This window comes from Diuraphis noxia, unplaced genomic scaffold (assembly GCF_037042655.1).
Source record: "Diuraphis noxia isolate RWA-SAM2 unplaced genomic scaffold, SU_Dnox_SAM2 contig0005, whole genome shotgun sequence".
NCBI classification, from domain to species: domain Eukaryota; kingdom Metazoa; phylum Arthropoda; class Insecta; order Hemiptera; family Aphididae; genus Diuraphis; species Diuraphis noxia.
In genome coordinates this window covers 10729474-10746316 of record NW_028301715.1, presented here as the reverse complement: position 1 = coordinate 10746316, position 16843 = coordinate 10729474, and the positions used below count along the sequence as shown (strand labels likewise).

The 16843-nt window shown below is 28.5% G+C and overlaps 1 protein-coding gene and 1 pseudogene across 1 annotated transcript in view; both read left to right on the top strand.

Annotated features, from left to right (window-relative positions):
• The first annotated feature begins 6917 nt into the window (after positions 1-6917).
• Positions 6918-16843, top strand: part of LOC107169313 (uncharacterized) — a 52462-nt gene continuing 42536 nt past the window's right edge. The window contains exon 1 of the mRNA XM_089228593.1: positions 6918-7658. Coding sequence (XP_089084719.1) covers positions 7548-7658 — 111 coding nt within the window. The 5' untranslated portion in view covers positions 6918-7547. The remainder of the gene's footprint in view (positions 7659-16843) is intronic.
• On the top strand, positions 13050-15545 carry LOC149054888 (uncharacterized; annotated as a pseudogene).

Genomic DNA, 16843 nt, shown 5'->3' with positions numbered 1-16843 from the left:
AAATAAAAAATTCTATTAAATAAAACATATGGTTAGTGAATAGTAATCGAAAACGGATTACCGTGTGTAAACGAAATTAAATTATACATACCTATTGTTAAGGCGTTGGCTTATATAAATATGATTTATTGAAAATTATACTCTGAGTATATTAAACGAAAACTCATACTTCACAGTTAAATAAGTGAATATCTCGAAATAATGGGCTTAAAAAAATCCACGTGTTACAAATTTAAAATGCAAATATATTATATCTCACATTCTTATGTCTAATATAGGTTAATGCTTTATGGTGTTTTTGATTTGTTGCAGAAAAAAATTATGAGTTCTGATTAAATTATGTTGGTATTTTTAGATTCTGAACGAAGTGATGAATGTATTGATTTTACAATGATGTGTGTTTTTTTTTTTTTTTTGTGTGTCTGTGTACAGCATAACTAGTCGAAATAATGCTTCGATTTCAAACTTTGGGGGTGGTTTCCGATGTAAAATTGAAGATTCTTGGTGCATTATAGAGGTCAAAAGTAAACATTTTCCAACAGTTTTCAAAAAAATCGAGAAAAACAAAAAAAAAATGACAGAAAAACGGGAATTTTTACGCAAAATTAGTTTTCGACCAAATCAATTTTTTTATATAGTTGTAATTCAAAAAATAATCACTTGAAATACTTGAAATTTTCACCAAATGTTTATGTTAGTGTTCTCTATATACAGTTTAATTTTCAAAAATGTTTGACTTTTTTTGAGTTATTTATAGACCGCTGAAATTTACACTTTTTTTGAGAATTTTTTTTTGAAGTGTCGGTAAAAAAATGTTGGACGACCAAAAAAACTTGAAAATTTAATACAAGGTTCCTTATGAGTTTTTCTTATTGTAGCTAAAAAAAATTAAAAATCGTAAGTCACAATTTTTTTTAATAAGCTTTTATAGTTCAAAATTTTACGAAATCTATCGAAAACGCGAAAATTTGCAAGTAATTTTGAAGTTGAAAAATCATAAAATTTTTTGCGTTTATAACTAAGGATTAAAAATACAACACTAAGTTCTCCATAAGTTTTCCTTCAAGTAGCTATAGAGAAAACTCGAAGTATCATTATAGAAAAAATTTTAAGTGCGTTTGAATTTTAAATTTTTACGAAATAGCGTAACGATAACGATTTATCCTGAAACGATTTTAAATATTTGTTATTATTCAAAAAGTATAAGTCCTAGATACTTGAAAATCTTACCAGTTATTAGGATTGGTATTTTCTTTACATGATTAAATTTTCAAAATATTTTGACTTTTTTTGAGATATTTATAGACCACTGAAATTTTTAATTTGTCTGAAAATTTTTTTTTGAAGTGTCGATAAAATTTTTTTGGCCCTATCAAAATACTTGAAAATTTAATACAAAGTTCCTCATAAGTTATTCTTAAAGTGATTAAAAAATTATAAGAATACATAGGCACAATTTTTTTTTATAAGCGTTTATAATTCAAATTTTTACGAAATCTGTCGAAAATGTGAAAATTTGCAAGTAATTTTGAAGCTGAAAAATCATAAAATTTTTTGTGTTTATAACTAAAGATTAAGAATACATCACTAAGTTTTCCATAAGATTTACTTCAAGTAGCTATAGAGAAAACTCGAAGCGTCATTATAGGAAAAATTTTAATTGCGTTTGAATTTTAAATTTTTACGAAATCAGGTGGGTATATGTATATCTATGATAATATAAGGTATTATGAATTATGATAACTACATGCAATGTTTTTGGAAAAATTGATTAACCATGCCTTATTCAAAATGTGTCTTAATTGAAAAATAATATATTTGTTTCAAAATAGAATATATGACAATATTTAAATATAATTTATTCTAGACTGACAAATCATATCCGTTCAGAATCGTTTTTCGTATACAATGATACCTATCATTGCATTCAAATCTAACCTACCTTAGTCAGAGGTCCACCCCACCACCTAGTGTACAGCAGAGCGACATCCACTTACCCGCTTTTTTTTTTTAATAGTATTCAATAATTCAGACGACGAGTCACTCATAAGTATTGAAAAACTCAGATTTCTAATTTTAATAAATATTTAAAAACATATGCATTTTGGAACTTAAGATAATTTTTTTCTTAATACGTAAGATGTCAAATTGTAGATTTTGGTTCACTATGCTAAAACGACAACGACCATTACCAAAATGTCCCTATGTATATTATAATAATTGAAGCATAACGATTTCAATTAAGATAATTATGTTTAGTCCACTTTGCCAACAGACAATTTCGTCGAAAGCTGTATATAAATATCTTATACTAAATATTACATTCCAACATATAATACATCTATACAATTTTATTATCCTGAGCCGAAATGACGTGAAGCGAACGAGGTGAGTAGGTACTTCTCGACAACCGGGAGGTGGTTAACCAAACCGGTAAGCTCTATAAACTCGGTCAGACTTTTTCACTTTAAATTAACATCTGTTAGCAGCTATAATGGCACTATTTATGTGTCTTTATTTTCAACTTATTATAACGCGTGTCTATATTATGTTATGAAATTTCGGAATATTTTTTTAAACCACATATTCTACTGATTTTTTAACAATCCAACAAAATAAAAAATGAAAATAAATTAAATGGTTTATTAAACTCTGGGTAGGTACTTGAGTCCTTTCAACGCGTCTGCGACGACCAGACATGCAGTCCACTTGACCGAAATTCTTGATATAGGTAATCTCCGGCAATAGTTGTACGTAAAATGCGCCCAATCACCACATAATTGAGATATCGATTTATTTTTTCTTCGTCCAACGATGTCTGTGACGATTCCTGTGAACATTGTTATCGACGATTTACTCAATGGAATAATTTTTTTCTCGTAATTCGTTGTTGAATTACTATTTTTAGATTTAAAATAATAATAATAAGAGATTAATAAATAATAATATAATATAATATTCTACGCTATTAAGGTATAACTCGGGTTTCATATATTATGATAAATTGCTACATTTTGAGAAGTTAACGGACGAAGTTATTGAAGTAATAAATGAATCAAAGTGTTGATGTTCGACTACTACAACGCTTATAGCAATAAAAATATTAATACAATATGATTAAATTGTTTTTTTTATGGTATTTTATATAGTATTATTTTCAAAAAAGTTAGTAATTAATTGCGCACGTTGAAAATCATACCACTCGTTTATTGTTCAGTTCAATAATTAACAAATGATACGAAGAAAAGACCCATAAAAATGCGTACATTTATAAGTTACACATTTTATTGTACGTGGTAAAATGGTAAAATGGTAGATTTAAATACCTATTGCCTACTATTTATTAGTTATTACTCAATTTTCCAAAGCATATTACTTTTTAAAAATATAAATTGAATTTAAATTTATTGTATGCTCATGGGGATATTGTATTTTATTGGTTTCTTTCAAACGACTTCTTAGTATTGCTATCGTCGACTTCCATACTTAGAAAATAAATAGGTACCTATACACTTATTACAAAGTCATTATGCATTTATGCCATATTATAAAATATTTGTATTATTTTCATATTAACTCAACACGAAAATGCTAACTATTTATCTAGCACTCAACACGCCTGCAATATAATAATTATTATTATAATTATATTTTAATTTCATTACAAAAATATTAAATTGTACCTACGTATTATTATTACGTAAAAAAGGTTGATTTATATTCTTGTAAGTACCTATATAATATTATTTATACAAATTACAAAAATACTATTGTTGAACATGCATTAAATAGCAACGCAATGGAATTAAATAATATTTATCATAATACCTAATAATGTGTTTATTTATAAGTAACAATAATGGCGTCACACTATGCCGGAACTATATTATATACGGTGAAAAATACTTAATATTTTCAAAACTTGTTGACACTTTCCTTAAATCAGCTATTAAGACTAGTCGACCTTGCTTTAGAACACACAATAATATTATAAACTGATCTAATAACCTCGTTTTGAACTATAAACATTTATATTAGGAAGAAACAAGCACTGTATAGTTGTTCATAATAAAATTTCTTTCACACCAATTTCTAATCGTATATAATGTTAATGTAGTATTTAGTTGCATTGAGTGTATATTATATCAAAATACTACCTACTAAACACTTTAATATTGTTATTAAGTTGTCTTAATATAATATAAAACACATCTATGAATTCAATAGTTCGTTGCAGCGATTTTTTTGGTGCACTTTAATTCATAAAACAATAATATTTTCCAGGATTTGTTTTATCAACACTTTTTTATTCAAAATGAATTAAAATTAAACATTTTCGAAAAAAAATATCTTCTTCAATAAGGTGCTAAAATCTATTATCAATCGAATTTTATATTTCCTATCTAGATTTTTGGTTTCATTATATTATAGCTACGCAATTAGTGGATCACTTTTGTGATGGATATTAATTTTTCTTTTATTTTAATTATTACAACCGTTATCGGCATAGTATTATATCCACGAAATTTAAATATCATTTATTTTTCGTCTTATCCGACGTCTATATACTTCTATAAGTATATTTGGTTGAGAAGACAAAACTCTGAGCCTACTAATTTATTTGGTAATATTATTTAGATACATAAAAATAAATTAGTATAACAGAAAGCAATTCAAATTCATAGAAAAAAATATATATATATATATTTATCGATACATAGAACATTAGCATAGTGTGTTTAGATAATATTCAGTTACATTCCAGTTTAATTATATGTTAGGTATTGTTACATATTATTAATTATAATATATATTAGCTGGTGTGAAAAACGAAAACAGTAAACATATTAAAATACCTATTTATTATATTATTATAATATATTATAACTATTTAAAAATTAAATTTAAATTATAGCCTATACGACTTTGCGTCTTTGCATTCAAACTACACAAAGAAAAATATGTATTATTTACAACTATTTTGCTTTACATCGAAAAATGAATTCTTAATATATAAAGTACCTCCATGCCAACTGCCAAGTTTTCCGAATTATATTAGTGCATGTCCAATAAAAATAAAAAGTTGGATCAAGACTATGCATAGGTAATATTTTATATAACACAATTATTTACTATAATATTGTCCGTTTAAAATGGATCAGTCGGATCAATGATATTACGTTGATAATTCTTAATAAATTTTATACGTCACGAGTCGTATAAAAATCAATCGAGTTATTAATTAATTTCAAAATAATTATCTGAAAAATGTATATAATAATCAAAAATTAATTATAATTCGTAATACACTAAATATTATCGTTATAGTATATTATCTACCTGCCTATAACACTAAAATTATTATTACTGAAATAGAACGATAAAACATATTATTCACATTATTTACTTATATTATAGATAGAAATATGATAACATATTATTGTACTCGATAAAGGCACAGCTGATATACGTATTATGTTATGTTTAAGTCATTTAAATCATGACATTCCCATGGCAATAAGTAATAACACATTTAATGACATTTTTAACACATGACTTTTATAAGATATGATTTTAATGACATTTAATTTTGTGACCCAGATTCATATTATCTACGTATACTTACTACGTACAGTCTATATACTGATTATTGAAAATTCTGAGTAGGTAAACTTGATTTTTAGAATATTTTTTGAGATTATTATGCCGAAAATATAAATTTTGATATTTAAGCATATATATTATGCCCTTTAAAATTGTATACTTAATCCTCGAGTGCAACGCTTAAATTCTTATCGTCTCGTCGTCTAGTATTAAGTATAGTGGCGTACCCACTGGTGGGTAAGTTACCTAATTTAGGGGTGATATCTTCCCCCCTCCCGTTGTGTATCTAAGCCCTTCATTTGGTATTGTCATAACAATGAATTTAAAAATGCATTCATGCGTCTTGTACCATCACACCTCCCATTGAAAATTCGTGGGCACTGTTGTATATTATTTATTTTGCGGGTACGTAGGAGTGTAGCGTAGGATATAGTAGGAGTATACATGGTATATCATGGTTATACCTATAGGTACCTAACCTAATTATTTAATCTGATCGACATAAGTATATTGTTGTTGTCCACAGTACTCTGTAGAAAGGTACTTTGATTAACAAGCGATAAATGTATTTATATATTACATATTTTTTTTCTCACAAAGCTTTCAGAATAACTCCGAGATTTTTATCTTTGATTTTTTGGAAATTCAACACACTACTATTCACATGACGGTATAATACGATTCAATACGATTGTAGTATACCTAGGTACATACACGTCGTGTAAAACGAATACCTGTCAGCTGATAAGTGCCTGCAGGAAGGCAAGAACTGTATAGCATTTGTTCTATAAATCACCAACCGGAAATAAAAATAGTCAGGTTTAGCTTGCCTATACGATTTATATAGACATATGTTGACTAAATTAAATACAATTTTATCAGCAGCTGTATTATGAGTAATGATTTTATTATTCTTGCAGTTGCATATTATCTGTAAATAATCGAAATTCCTGATGGAGTTTGAAACGTTTATAGTCCGTAGCATATGTTTGTGACTAGTTCCTATACTTACCAAATTATAATGTCAAACATTTCTGAATGCCTGCGCCACTGAACCGGGCCGAGACGACGTTATCATAATATCTTTAATTACCGTAATCATTTGTAATGTTTAAATATTACAATATTGTAGGTACCTATCAAATAATAACCAATCATATCAATGCCGCGCGCCATACACGCTAGATGGCGCTGGCGGCGTCGGCAAAACTTGCATCCTCCCCACCCTCCCTCCGACCTGTGAGCCAGACGCGCCGGATGCACACACACACACACACACACACACGCACACGCCGACGACGCGACGGTCGCCGTACACGCCTCGGCATCAGCAACAGGTCGTCGGTCTCTCGCGCGCGCTCGTACGTTCCTCTCATTAATGTCAGACGCGCCCGGCTAACGATTCAGTCCCCACGTTGCGTCCGTGTGCACGCGAGTGAGTGATTTTCATTTTGTCGATGTTGTTGTTCTGTTTCTGTGCATTATTATTGTAATATTAATAATAATTTTATTTGCCGATCAGTATCGCGCGACACGTACCATATCGTCGCATTAAATTGTATTTGTTGCACCCGCGGAAAATGTAAAAGACGAACGATTCACGTGTTCACTCCGAGTTCAGTGCGATCCGCTTACGCGATTTACCATCATATACCAGCTACCTACACGACATACGCGATCGGACTACATCGTCACGATATCCCACGACATACAGTGAATAATAACACCTCGTATTAAACGTAAAATCGCAGTGGTTTGTCGTCGGCGAATTTAATTTTGTTTTTGTTTTTTTGTTTTTTTTTTTTTTTTTTTATCAATCGTTTTCGTTGTGCCGCGTGATACATAACAAACAAACGTCCCGCCGTTTTCTCAACAACCCTCGAGCCGTCCCGTGTGAGAAAAACGACATAACATCCAATCGAAAAAAGCTGCGGTAGAACATCATGACCATGTCCTGTCAAGACATGGACGCTTTGGGCATGTACATGGAGCTTAAACTCGACCCGTTCATAAACGAAGACATGAAAGACCTCTGGGACTCGGATTTGGATCAGGTGATGATAACATATTACTATCGTTGTTATTTTAATTTCATTTCATATAATATGCAATACGAGTATATTATTATCTATACTTGACATATTATAGTATACTATTTTTACTTTTTTTTTTTTTTGATTTCTTGTACGCGTGATGTGTTTTTCGAAAACTGTCGATTACTTTGTTTCATAATAATTCGCTGCTGCTAAAATAACGGCCAAACGATGCGTCCACCCGAACCGTTAGGTTTCCATATGGAAGGTGCGTTTTCTTTAGATAGGTACCTATACGTATAAATAAGTGATATATACAATGGTTCATAGTTTTCTTTCTATACGGTTCAAAAAACACACGGACGTATAAAATATTGCATGCAATACAAAGTATATACCCATAATCATATATATATATATATTATTATTATTATCTATAGTTACAAACAACAGGAAATTAAAATCCAGCTGATAGTGCACAATGTTGACCAAATAACATAAAAAAAAAAAAAATATCAAACAGTCATCGAGTACATTATTTTGCAAATGTAAATCGGCCGTATCACATTCCACAATCACCTAATATATTGTATTATACAACTATATTGTTTTGTGAGTGCAGTTAAAACTTGTTATATATACTGCAGGAAGCTTGTATACACAATAAAGAATATATCAAAGTACCTATAAAAAATATTAAAATCACCATCGAGCTCGAAATAACTAAAAAATAAAATATATAATCCCTCGACATCAGCGATAGAAATGTGTTCAATAAATTAATATCCTATAGCTTACATTTTAATCGGTCGTGTTTTTAATGAATCATATTATGAATTTCTGGTTTGACACAGAAAACGCCCACGGAAGGAAAAGTCCGTTCAGCGTATACCAATATATAATAAATATTACATAGGAACCTATATACCTTATACATAATTTAACCCGGACACGTGCGTGTATGCAATTTATATACTTTTATGTACATACATATATATAATATATATTATAAATTACAACTGCCTGTATAATATTATATTCCATTAAAATTTTTAGAAATGTCATTGTTGATATAGTGTAAATATCATTATATTGTGAACATGAACTTTTTCTTGCTATTTTCTTGTAACATAATCATTTTGATTTCGCGTAGAAACGAATTAAGCAATTAATATGCCCAATATAATATGTTTATATGCATATTATTTTAACCAGACGTGTGCCGCATAGAAAACCAGTTTTGTGTTGGTTGGATTAAAATTAAAAATGTCTCTCTCTATAATATACTGACCTGTTGCGGGTTGAACTACCTACCGCTGGGGGAAATTTCCGATTTTAGTAACAGAAAAAAAAGTTTAATTAATCAACGTTGGAATCGATATATATATATATATATTTACATAATATATAAATACACATCTTATCTCGAGCACTATTTATGCGATACGTGTGACCTTGAGCCGATTGAATTTTTTTATTGAAATGCAGTATAATAATAATATGTACCTACTTACTATTGTGAACATAATAATATGTGACTGCATAGAAAACGACATTTGAAAGTTTGATCATTCTTTCACCTATACACTTTCTTCACAGATCAAAATGTCTGCCAGTAACACAAGGGAATGTTTAATTTCTCGAGCGCAATTAAATGGAATAAAAAGCGGTACTATATTAATATTATTTATGTGCTTGTCATACTATATAGTTTGAGATGTCTTCATTTTTTTTTTACGTAATGGTTGTCAAAAACCTTGAAGGTGACGATAACTTGTACTAGAACATGACCAGGATTTCGCGTAACAAAAACTTTAATGAGTAATAAATACTATTATAATATTATATTTTTATATCGCATGTTCTTACGAATATCAAGTGTAAACGCATTTCTAATTATTATTATTATTATTATTATGCTATAATATTGAATTACTATTCACGCGTATTATCAATCCACCGGCCTTTGAAACTGATATAAATAAAATATCTATTAAATAATAATCGATTTTCGTGCTCTCGTACTGTGCATCTTCAGCAAATAAAGGTTTACCCGTGTTACGTAGAAATAGGTTTTTCCTATAACGTTGTGTACCCATTACGATGTTTGCCAGTGAACTTTTTATACGAACGCAACATCACCAATGTACAAATACAATTTAGGCCGTAAAATAATGTGCGATAATTAGATTATAACATCCATTATAAATATTATACGGGTGTTTCCGAATCGGAATATAATATGGTCCGACATGCGCGCAGGGGTCATGCACTCGTGCTCGCCTTTATCTATTAAACGGTTTTAATCACAATTTATATGAAAAAAAAAAAATTAGTTCATGGGGGAGCCCTTATCGTATAGAAATTGAGTTCTTTATAATAATGATGATAATAATATGCTTTTTATTCCTCAATGAAGCTAATGAGGGCTACTTTCTATCCGGGTCGTTTTATTGCATTTACTACCCGCTAGATTTGTCTGGTTTTTTCTTTTTTTTTTGATTATTCAACGGTTGGCGTAGAACGGGCGCACTGTCGATTTCATAAACTTTATGTTGTCATTGTAGTCATTACCTAATGCGTTCTGCAAACCGAATCGCTGCGAATCGTGTGATGATGTCCTTTCGCAAAAGTCGTTAATATTATGTACAATAACAGTGGCGGCGGTAATGGCCGGCGCGTGTATATATTATACAGTCACTGTATACCGTAAAAATGCAACGGAGGAGGCCCACTTGACGAAAATATAATGAATTCTATTTGATAAATCGGCTTCAAGTAGTAGTTCTCCGAAATCTTGACATCATACACACCTACAGCTAGTAAAGTAGTAACCATTATCTGTGTAAAAATACTGTTGCTAATGGTATGGATATTACTCATAGCGTGATGGTGTGCGCGGCTTCCAAAGAAGTACAATTATTACCTTTTTTTTTTTTTGTTTTGTTTTGTACAAAACTGATATCCGACAAACGGATGGTAGGTAGGTATCTACATTTTGTATACTATACGAGTTTACTTGAGTGCGCGTGTGCAGTCAGTTTACTCGGTTCTTGGTATAGTTTATACATATTATTATACATAGGTAATATACTCCTTTTGTTCCGATTGTTTAATTTTTTTTTTGTTTTTGCGAAATCACATTTATATCACAATACCTATACATACTTTACAATGCATAATACTGGTCGACATAATAATGTTACGTTATGCGCATTGGAAAATCTACTAACATTTTTGCATTTAAATCATGGCCGCCACAGCCACCCACCCACCACCCCGTTTGCGCGCCATAGTCGTTCAGTATAATCGCGTGCACTTTCCCTTTTTTTTTCCAACCGTTTCGCATTACAAACGATGACTGGTCGAAATGATCGAATTACCGATTTCCGGCAAACGTCGTGTAGGTGGGCAAAGCGACACAGTTTTTTACCGGCAAATTAAAAACGCATTTTTATTATTAAAGAGATGCATATATTTATCTTTTTTAAATACGGTTATTGTATTGTGTTTGTCTACGGACGCTTATATAAACCGTAAATCTAGTACATACAGAGTCTATAAATGATCAACTCATTTGTTTATTTCCTCTATACGTATATGCCGTGAAAACAATTTTGAAAAATTTCAGCATTCTGACATTTTTTCTGATCTTCACAAAAACCGGCTCTGCAGAATCTTCGCCGCATCATGTTAAATTCGACGATTCATTGTTTATTTTATCGATATATGAGTATATAGGTATATATATATATATATATATATACAACCACTACCCTGCGTAGGGTATAAGTGAACCATTTAGATTACCCCGTGAGGTGACCGAAACTAGACCAATGCACTCGTTAGACGCATAACTCACGTGGGATTTTTTACTAGCACATTTCACTTGCAGCCCAATATACATTTTGATATCCTCCCATGTCATGACATTCCTTGCAGGCTGTACATAATAATATCTTCAGTTACAAACACGACGTGCCTGCATCGATATATATAGATAATACAAATCCGCCTCTTTCTGTCCTCCATAATATGCGCACATTTATAATACGCTGACGGCCCGCCGTCGTGGACGACAACAATATTTTTCTAGTTATTGCTCTCGTCACAATGCGCCGGAAAAATCGTTTTCGGTCGCATTATTATGACCGCGAAATCATTAATAAAAATGTTTTGGTTTCCCGCCGATCGTCGACTGCAGTTTACGAGTATAACGGCAACAGTTGTTGTAATGGTGTATAGTCGTAACCGTCGTAATGATGACCGTTAAATATTTCTTAAAAAACACAAGATTTGTCTTCTCTATATCGTAAAGTGTCCCACTTTCTACGCGAGTTCGTCTAGACGATTGCATCATCTCCCCCACTGTAGAAAATATATTATGATAACGAATAATATTGCGAATTGTGATAAAGTCACCTATATTATACGTCACTGTATTATGCATATTATGTATATCGATCGTATGTACAACGATGATATTCACGGAAAAAAAAAATTACTAAAATATTATAGTTAAGCAAATTATAGTAAATTTAACTATTTAATAGGTAACATAACTAAAATTATTTACTTATTATAACTATAAAAATATAGTTGTTTGTTATGGTAATGTTTACTATATTTTATAGTTAACGCGGTTTTTAATGTTTGAATTAACTAACAAATATAGTTAAAATAGTTTACTATTATTAAAAGTTAAATTAACTATAAAATTAAGCATAAAGTACTAATATTAATAGTTAAAAGGACTATAAAATTAAGTATTAAGTATACAATGTATTACATAACATTGTTCTGGAAAAATATGATTTTCCCTATTAGTAATCAATTCATTTAAAATCATTTACACTTTAATGCAGGAACTGTTCTGTTAAATCGTTAAATGGTCTATACTTGACATTCATCTTGTCCGGAGAAAATGGTATAGTTTTAACAATTTTAAACGAACTCAACTAACAGGTTAATGCCATTACATAATACATATAACACCTACTCGTTAATCATTATAACATATCGCCAATTATCTTCTTTGAAAACTTTACGATTAAGCTCATGTTCGTCTGTATTTTACACAAGTGAATACTGAATGCTACGAAAAAATTTAACATCATTCGAGGTATTTAATACTAATTGAGTATACGCTTACGCGGTATCAAATAAAATTACTACGAATGTAAAATTTATAACTTACAGCAGATATTAGGTGAGTACTTAGAGTTGTAAATATTGCAATTATTAGCAATCTGACCAGTGGCTATGACTTAACGACGGCCCATCTGTGGTAATCACTATTCAGTCAACAGTAAACAGCGAAACAGTCAACATTCATAAGTTCGACGACAGACGACAGTATTGTTTAAAAAATAGTGTGATATTTTTTCAGAAGGCAAGACGGTAAGTTTTTATTTGATTTGATTTATGTAAAAATAATATTAGGTACGTTATATTTTAAAAAGTTTTTGTTTCATTATTCAAATTCAAATTAGTTTCAATTTAAGTGATGATATATATAAGGCATTGAGTAAAGTTTATTGCTACTAATTATACAATTTTAAAAGAATAACTTATTTAGCCAAAAAAAAAATTAAACAAATATTTTTAACAGTATTTTATTTTGTCCAGTTCAATGTTTGCAAATTTAACCTCCAAACCGGTACATAGTCAAAATTAATTAATTTACGATTATTTTTTATATATTATATGATACGGCCAATGGGGGGCATGGCCCCTGTGCCCCCCTTGGCTACGTAACTGTACTACACTACCTAGGTAGTACATTGACCATCGTCCATTATAATGTACAAGCATTATACACATGTATAGTATACAAAAATATAAATATGTATAAAAATGTATGTACAAATATATTTATAGGTATACCTATTATACCTATTAGCATAATATAATATAATATTTTTATCTTATATCAAACAGATATTTTAGATTCACTTACTTGGTTAAAACACAATGTTGAACCAGAATTTAAATTATATTAGCTATGGTCAGAATGTTCATTATCGTTTAAGCAAACCTAATATTGATAATAATGATAATCTTAAATATCCTGCATTAAAAAAACCAACAGGTCACATACTTGTAAGTTAAATTATACAAATTATTAACAGTTTTTATTTCATTACCTATATACTTTTGTATGAACTTTTTGTCTTTTTATAATATGTAATTATTTATAATGCCTACAAGTATTAATTTATCTAATATTACAGTATATTTAATTTTAACGAAGTCACATACATTTAAAATGTTTAATACTTGAGAGATATTATTTTTAATTATTCCATTTTAAATATGATTAGGTATTGTAAAATGTGCCTATTAAAGAGAAATATTTAATCTTATTTTAGATTAATATGGATTTTGATCATTTATTTCCTAACAAAGACCAATGCCTTATCCAAAAATTTGACATTTTTAAAGAAAAGTTGAAAATATATTTGAAAAACAGAGAAAATAATTTGAATTTGAATGAACAAAACTTAATAACAAAAATCTTAACACCTGATATATTAGGCAAGTTTTTATTATAACCGCATAATACTAGCAATAATAGAATAATGTTACCTATCTACTATAACTCTATAATTCATTATTATAATAATTTTAGGAGATGATGACTTAGCTGTAATACAATTATTGCCTTACCTGTTCAAGCCAGTAAATATTAAAGTCCCCAAAAAGACAACAAATGATGGGAATGTTTCAAAATATTTTATGAGAAAACCATCGAAACTGGAACAAGCTAGTGCTGTCATAGTTAACATTACTGTAAGTTTAAAATAATTTATTGATTTAAGTACCTTAAATTTTGGCCTTGGATAGTTAAAGGGCAGATTAGTTCATAATTTTTAGCATATCAAACCAAAATAACATTTTTTTAGTTTAACCACAGAAAAAATTAGGTACCTATATGGCTATATATAATATATAGGTATACTATATACATTTAGATTTGGTCTATTTTTTTGGTTTAACATTAATATTTTTTTATAATACCAACAAAGTCATATGGCAATATGACATGCTGACACACAGTCATAGTGTCACACAGATATAACAATAACACTAATTACATTCCTATAATATAGGTAGTATAGAAATATGTGTAGTGTACCTACCTATTGTGTATAGTCATGTCTTCATCATTTTTAGTAGTAGGTATATATTATTTATATCAAATTATAAAAACTTGATTTGTATATTCTAAATTATTATATAGCATATATGTCTTTATATACCTAATGTAATTAAGGTACCTAACTTTAATCTATAATTTATTGTTTATTACACATAGAATGTGAATGATCTCAAGATTACTCATGAACGTAAAATTTACAGAGCATTTAATTGCGGTCTAACGGTTCAACCATATGTTGTCATTGTTGGGAATCAAGAATCAAATTCAAATGATAAAATTGGCTACTATACAGTAATAAATGATATTTATTATAACACCCATTAAGGCACTGGATATATGTTTCAAATCATTTCATGCATTAAATTTGCATTATCCCCAAGAAGCTGAACAAATTTGGTGGTTTATTCAAGATTATATTTTTTAAATAACTGATGAATCAAAAAAAAAGTTTATAGGCGTACAAAGTATAATAAAATATTTAGAATCAATGTAGGTGATTATTATTACATAACTGTAATTCCTAATAATTAATATAATGCAATAAATGTATAACTTAAATTTAAACAATTTCTATTGTAATGTATTAATATATACCTAGGTAGGTGGGTATTAATAAATAATATTTGAAGTTAAAAAATAATTTTTGTCTAACTATTATCTATAAAGAAATTAAAGTATGTTTTAGATATTTATATTTACATTTTTCTTTTGGTATACATTTTCTATATTTGTATAATACATTAATATTTAATACTATACCTACCTTTTGATATAATATGGTTTAAACAATATGTACACTACATGCACTATGTAGATTGTAGATATAAATGTATATTTTTATATGTATTAATTGCATTTTTATATTTTTAATTTAATACCTACTATACCTACCATTAATATTTATTTATATTACTATTTACATATTATTTGCAAATAGTTAAACTTTTAAAGTACTGTACCTACTTATAAGTTATAATACATACTTAATAATTTATATTTAAGTTTATGTACCTATTTGTTGTTGTTAATATTTGACATTTTGTATTGTAATTAAAATTTTCAAAATGGTTAATTGCTTTTTATGTAATTACGAGGCGCAATGTATAAATCATTTATTTATACATTTTAATTTATACCACGATTTAAAATCAATTAAAACATTAAATTGTCCATTACAGGATTGTCTTAGAATTTTTAATAATATAGATACATATAAAAGACACCTTAAACAGCATGATTTTGATTCTAAATCAAAAATTACTATCAATTCTCAACTAATGTTAAATAATAATTCGACAAACGCACCTGTGTTCGTTGAAGATACATCAAATATAAATTTAAATATCTTAGATGATATTAATCAAAATTATAATATCCCTCCAATATATTTTGTTTCATGGGTAATCATCAATGGAGTTTCATATAACACTAAAAATATGTCTGTAATTATTAATATGTGTGATGAAAATAATGATTTATTCCCTTTATTTGGATTGATTAAATGTATTTTTATTATAAAAAATGAGCCATTTATTATATATAAATTGTTTAATAATATTAACTATGATGAACACTTTGGTGCGTTTAGTCGTTTAGTGTAAAGTTTTCTTCCAAATTAAGTCATATAAAAATTAATGAATTAGAAAATCTTTTTCCAGTTCACCATAAAAGTATTTCTAATGGAAATATATTCATAAAAATGTTATTATAATCATAATTATTATACTTGTAACTATATGTATCTATATAAAAAATGTTGTTTATCATATTAATATATTACACACCCCATCATACATCCCGTATTATAAATTGTAACGATTTTAATTGTTATTTTAAATGTTATGCCTGCCTAATGTTTTTAAGTGAAACTATGTTATTTTATTAGGCACTTATCTACACAGTTATCATGTATAAAATTTATTTTCAATAAAAAAAAAAATGATGTTTAATAAAGCTGTTTTTTATATTTTTTTTTGTACTTCACTCATTCTCAATCCTCTAATTGATTTGCAATTGATTTAAGTTGTATATTATAATAATTAAT